This window comes from Anomaloglossus baeobatrachus, chromosome 12 (assembly GCF_048569485.1).
Source record: "Anomaloglossus baeobatrachus isolate aAnoBae1 chromosome 12, aAnoBae1.hap1, whole genome shotgun sequence".
NCBI lineage: Eukaryota > Metazoa > Chordata > Amphibia > Anura > Aromobatidae > Anomaloglossus > Anomaloglossus baeobatrachus.
In genome coordinates this window covers 144,227,460-144,233,459 of record NC_134364.1, presented here as the reverse complement: position 1 = coordinate 144,233,459, position 6,000 = coordinate 144,227,460, and the positions used below count along the sequence as shown (strand labels likewise).

Genomic DNA, 6,000 nt, shown 5'->3' with positions numbered 1-6,000 from the left:
CCGGGATCACCAACTTCTACCCACGGAGGGGCAACACAACACCTGGCTGCTCCGCAGCACCATCCCCGGGATCCCCGTATAGAGCAGCGGTGGTGAAATCACCACAACCGTGGGTGGCGTCACGGACAATAAACAATTCCCACACCCAACAACCCCCTTTCACTCACGGGTGAGGAGTGCCGCTCGAGAAACCCCCGGGATCCGGCCCACCGCTCGAGCCACCACTGAGTAGCAGCCGCCGGACCCGAGCAGAAGGGGTGAGCGTAGTGTGCTGACACCCTCCTCCCCGCCCGCGACATACCGGCTGATGAATGAAGGTGCAGGCTGGCAGAGAATGGAGAAGGTACCGGCTGGTGAGTGAAGGTGCAGGCTGGCAGAGAATGGAGCAGGTACCGGCTGGTGAGTGAAGGTGCAGGCTGGCAGGGAATCGGGACGGTACAGGTTTGCAGTGAAGATGCAGGCTGGGAGTAAAGGTGAAGGGTAGCAGTGAAGCTGCAGGTTACAGTGAACAGACAGAAAGCTGGTAGAAGACTGACAAGAATGTGCCTGGGAATGTCTCACGCTGCAGCTCAAGGTGTCACAATCACTGTGATTCAGCATTTCTCATGTCCCAGCAGAGATTCTCTTATGTTGGGGCCGGGTCCTTGACCCTGATTCATAAGGGATAATTACTAAGCTCTAGCAGCAGCAGGACCGTCTGGTAAATGTAGGACGATGGAGGCCCTGGACACAGCAGGATGGACATCAGTTATGAGGGGAAGATGATGTGGTAGTGAAGGTACTATAATAAGGTGAGCGGTCTCTGGCTTTAGGTGTCATTTTACTTTTATTATTCCTGGAGGTGTTGGGCAGGAGAAGGCTCGTTTTTGGCCCAGAGGTGAACAGGCCCTGATGGTTCCCTTTGCGTGAGTGGGCCCTCCATCCTCTTATATGACCAGCAGTTGACACCATACACTAGATTAGCTATGTACAGACAAGGGCAGCAGCAAATAATCTGCCAAACTGCCAAGCGTCTTATTCTATAAATCTGTGAATGAGAGTAATGTATCATGTGAAAGCAGTGGCCCCCAGAGCTGAAGTTACTCGTGGACCCTTAGGGCAGCTTTGACTTCTGGATACACAGCTGGGTCCTGTATACTGAGAGCATGGAGTGTTTATGTGCTAGAAGCCACGCCTGGTCACATGACTCCTCGGAAGAAGGGGAGGAGAAGGGGGGCAATAGCATAAAAGCAAAGAGCCAACATCTCCGCAATGTTACTCAGGAACTGTCTACCTCAACTTAGACTCGTCACCAGGAACACGGGCAACACAATGAGTGCAGGTGAGCTGTAAGGAAATAACAGGCCAAGCCAGTACCAAAACAGAGAGTAGGCGAGATACCACGACAGAATGTGAGGAGACACAAGGGGCAGAAAGTGGGTGAGATACCACGACAGAATGTGAGGAGACACAAGGGGAAGAAAGTGGGTGAGATACCACGACAGAATGTGAGGAAACACAAGGGGCAAAAAGTGGGTGAGATACCACAGGACAGAATGTGAGGAGACACAAGGGGAAGAAAGTGAGTGAGATACCAGGACAGAATGTGAGGAGACACAAGGGGGAGAAAGTGGGTGAGATACCAGGACAGAATGTGAGGAGACACAAGGGGGAGAAAGTGGGTGAGATACCAGGACAGAATGTGAGGAGACACAAGGGGAAGAAAGTGGGTGAGATACCAGGACAGAATGTGAGGAGACACAAGGGGAAGAAAGTGGGTGAGATACCAGGACAGAATGTGAGGAGACACAAGGGGCAGAAAGTGAGTGAGATACCAGGACAGAATGTGAGGAGACACAAGGGGGAGAAAGTGGGTGAGATACCACGACAGAATGTGAGGAAACACAAGGGTCAAAAAGTGGGTGAGATACCAGGACAGAATGTGACGAGACAAAAGAGGAAGAAAGTGGGTGAGATACCAGGACAAAATGTGAGGAGACACAAGGGACAGAAAGTGGGTGAGATACCAGGACAGAATGTGAGGAGACACAAAGGGAAGAAAGTGGGTGAGATACCAGGACAGAATGTGAGGAGACACAAGGGGAAGAAAGTGGGTGAGATACCAGGACAGAATGTGAGGAGACACAAGGGGAAGAAAGTGGGTGAGATACCACGACAGAATGTGAGGAGACACAAGGGGCAGAAAGTGAGTGAGATACCAGGACAGAATGTGAGGAGACACAAGGGGGAGAAAGTGGGTGAGATACCAGGACAGAATGTGAGGAGACACAAGGGGAAGAAAGTGGGTGAGATACCAGGACAGAATGTGAGGAGACACAAGGGGAAGAAAGTGGGTGAGATACCAGGACAGAATGTGACGAGACAAAAGGGGAAGAAAGTGGGTGAGATACCAGGACAAAATGTGAGGAGACACAAGGGGCAGAAAGTGGGTGAGATACCAGGACAGAATGTGAGGAGACACAAGGGGAAGAAAGTGGGTGAGATACCAGGACAGAATGTGAGGAGACACAAGGGGCAGAAAGTGGGTGAGATACCAGGACAGAATGTGAGGAGACACAAGGGGAAGAAAGTGGGTGAGATACCAGGACAGAATGTGAGGAGACACAAGGGGAAGAAAGTGGGTGAGATACCAGGACAGAATGTGAGGAGACACAAGGGGAAGAAAGTGGGTGAGATACCAGGACAGAATGTGAGGAGACACAAGGGGAAGAAAGTGGGTGAGATACCACGACAGAATGTGAGGAGACACAAGGGGCAGAAAGTGGGTGAGATACCAGGACAGAATGTGAGGAGACACAAGGGGCAGAAAGTGAGTGAGATACCAGGACAGAATGTGAGGAGACACAAGGGGGAGAAAGTGGGTGAGATACCAGGACAGAATGTGAGGAGACACAAGGGGCAAAAAGTGGGTGAGATACCAGGACAGAATGTGAGGAGACACAAGGGGAAGAAAGTGGGTGAGATACCAGGACAAAATGTGAGGAGACACAAGGGGCAGAAAGTGGGTGAGATACCAGGACAGAATGTGAGGAGACACAAGGGGAAGAAAGTGGGTGAGATACCAGGACAGAATGTGAGGAGACACAAGGGGCAGAAAGTGGGTGAGATACCAGGACAGAATGTGAGGAGACACAAGGGGAAGAAAGTGGGTGAGATACCAGGACAGAATGTGAGGAGACACAAGGGGAAGAAAGTGGGTGAGATACCAGGACAAAATGTGAGGAGACACAAGGGGCAGCAAGTGGGTGAGATACCAGGACAGAATGTGAGGAGACACAAGGGCCAGAACGTGGGTGAGATACCAGGACAGAATGTGAGGAGACACAAGGGGAAGAAAGTGGGTGAGATACCAGGACAAAATGTGAGGAGACACAAGGGGCAGAAAGTGGGTGAGATACCAGGACAGAATGTGAGGAGACACAAGGGGAAGAAAGTGGGTGAGATACCAGGACAGAATGTGAGGAGACACAAGGGGCAGAAAGTGGGTGAGATACCAGGACAGAATGTGAGGAGACACAAGGGGAAGAAAGTGGGTGAGATACCAGGACAGAATGTGAGGAGACACAAGGGGAAGAAAGTGGGTGAGATACCAGGACAAAATGTGAGGAGACACAAGGGGCAGCAAGTGGGTGAGATACCAGGACAGAATGTGAGGAGACACAAGGGGCAGAAAGTGGGTGAGATACCAGGACAAAATGTGAGGAGACACAAGGGGCAGAAAGTGGGTGAGATACCAGGACAGAATGTGAGGAGACAAAAGGGGCAGAATGTGGGTGAGATACCAGGACAGAATGTGAGGAGACACAAGGGGCAGAAAGTGGGTGAGATACCAGGACAGAATGTGAGGTGACACAAGGGGCAGAACGTGGGTGAGATACCAGGACAGAATGTGAGGAGACACAAGGGGCAGAAAGTGGGTGAGATACCAGGACAGAATGTGAGGAGACACAAGGGGCAGAACGTGGGTGAGATACCAGGACAGAATATGAGGAGACACAAGGGGCAGAAAGTGGGTGAGATACCAGGACAGAATGTGAGGAGACACAAGTGGCAGAACGTGTGTGAGATACCAGGACAGAATGTGAGGAGACACAAGGGGCAGAAAGTTGGTGAGATACCAGGACAGAATGTGAGGAGACATAAGGGGCAGAACGTGGTTGAGATACCAAGACAGAACATGGGGAGACACGGAGGCAGAATGTGAAGAGACACGGGGGCAGAATGTGGATGAGACACCAGGACAGAATGTGAGGAGACACGGGGGGGGGCAGAATGTGAGCAGACACGGGGGGACAGAATGTGAGCAGACACGGGGGGACAGAATGTGAGCAGACACGGGGGGACAGAATGTGAGGAGACACGGGGGGACAGAATGTGAGGAGACACCTGGGGCAGAACGTGGGTGAGATACCAGCACAATAGTTTGATTCTGGTGGTTATTTAAATATTACCACCGCTTCTCTTTCATGATTTGCTGTGCTAGGTTGTACTTCTATATTATGCACTATTTGCTTGCTCTGGTCACAGGATTAATTTTTCATAATGTTAATTGTTATTGTGCCAAGCGATCATACCCAGTGGCAACACGCATTTCTAATTTATTGTCTCAGTATATTAACGGACAGTGTATGTACCAATATCAACACAGATGTTTTTCTTAATAACTACTTTGTTGAAGGGAATCTGTCACCAGGTCTTTGCCACCTAACCTGCAAGCAGCATAAGGTAGGGGCAGAGATGCTGATTCCAGTAGTGTTTCACTTACTTGTCTGCTTAGTGTCGTTTTGATAAAACCACAGTTTAATTAGCAGTAGATTATCATTACAGGACTACTTGGCATGCTGCAGGTAGTCTAGAAAATTCCTTATCTCTGTATAACTGCTAGATCTGCAGCAGAGGAAACATTCATTTTATGAAAATGACCGCAAACAGCTCAGTAACTAACACATGGCTGGAATCAGGGTCTCTGTCTCTATATTGTGCTGCTCTCAGATGGAGGAAAAAAACCTGGAGACAGATTCCCTTTAAAATGCACATTATTGTGTCCTTGATCTGCAATACAATTTTGTGCATTTCTCTGTTTAATATTTAGTGTATTGTCCCCTTGTATTTAATATAGGATATTTATTCATATTTAGTGGGGAAAATAAGGATTTGATCCTCTGCCACTTTTGAAGTTTTCCCCCCATACAAAGACTGGAGCAAGCTGTAATTTGTATTGTAGGAAACTTCGGCTGTGACAGACAGAATAAAAAATACACAGAAAATCCCATTGAATGATTTGTAAATAATTAATTTGCATTTTATTGCATGAAATAAGTAGTTTATCACCGACCAACCAGCAAGAATTCTGCTCTCACAGGCCTGTTATTTTTCCTCCTACTGTGCACTCTTTACTTATATTAATTGGATGTTTGAGCTTGTGACCTGTATAAAAGACATCTGTCCACACACTCAATTATACCAACCTCTCCACCATGGCCAAGACCAAATAGTTGTCTGCCTATTGTCCAATAATCCAATCCAGCCTTGCACAGGTCTACAATTTTTCTCTGTTGTCCTTAAGCAACTTGGTGAAAAGGCACGTTATGGGGAGCCCCCCAGCCTAACAATATCAGCCAGCAGCCGCCCGGAATTGCCGCATGCATTAGATGTGACAGTCCCGGGACTCTACCCGGCTCATCCCGAATTGCCCTGGTGTGGTGGCAATCGGGGTAATAAGGGGTTAATGATGGGAGGCGTCTATGAGACACCCCCAATGATTAACCTGTCAGTGAAAGTAATTAAACACATACACCCAAAAAAAAACTTTATTTGGAATAAAGGACAAAAAAACACCCTCTTTTACCATTTTATTAAAATCCCCAAATACCCCTCCTGGTTCGACGTAATCCACAGAGGTCCCGCGACGCTTTCAGCTCTACTACATGAAGCTGACAGGAGCGGCCGTGGAACACCGCCGCTCTCTATCATCTCCACGCAGCAACTGAGGGAGTCGCG

At 48.9% G+C, this 6,000-nt stretch overlaps 1 protein-coding gene across 3 annotated transcripts in view; it reads left to right on the top strand.

The window, feature by feature from the left end:
* Positions 1-1,205: 1,205 nt before the first annotated feature.
* Positions 1,206-6,000, top strand: part of TSTD1 (thiosulfate sulfurtransferase like domain containing 1) — a 77,942-nt gene continuing 73,147 nt past the window's right edge. For 2 of the 3 annotated variants that reach the window (XM_075330041.1, XM_075330039.1), the window contains exon 1: positions 1,206-1,321. In XM_075330041.1, coding sequence (XP_075186156.1) covers positions 1,252-1,321 — 70 coding nt within the window. In that variant the 5' untranslated portion in view covers positions 1,206-1,251. The remainder of the gene's footprint in view (positions 1,322-6,000) is intronic. The other variant, XM_075330040.1, reaches the window with a different exon arrangement.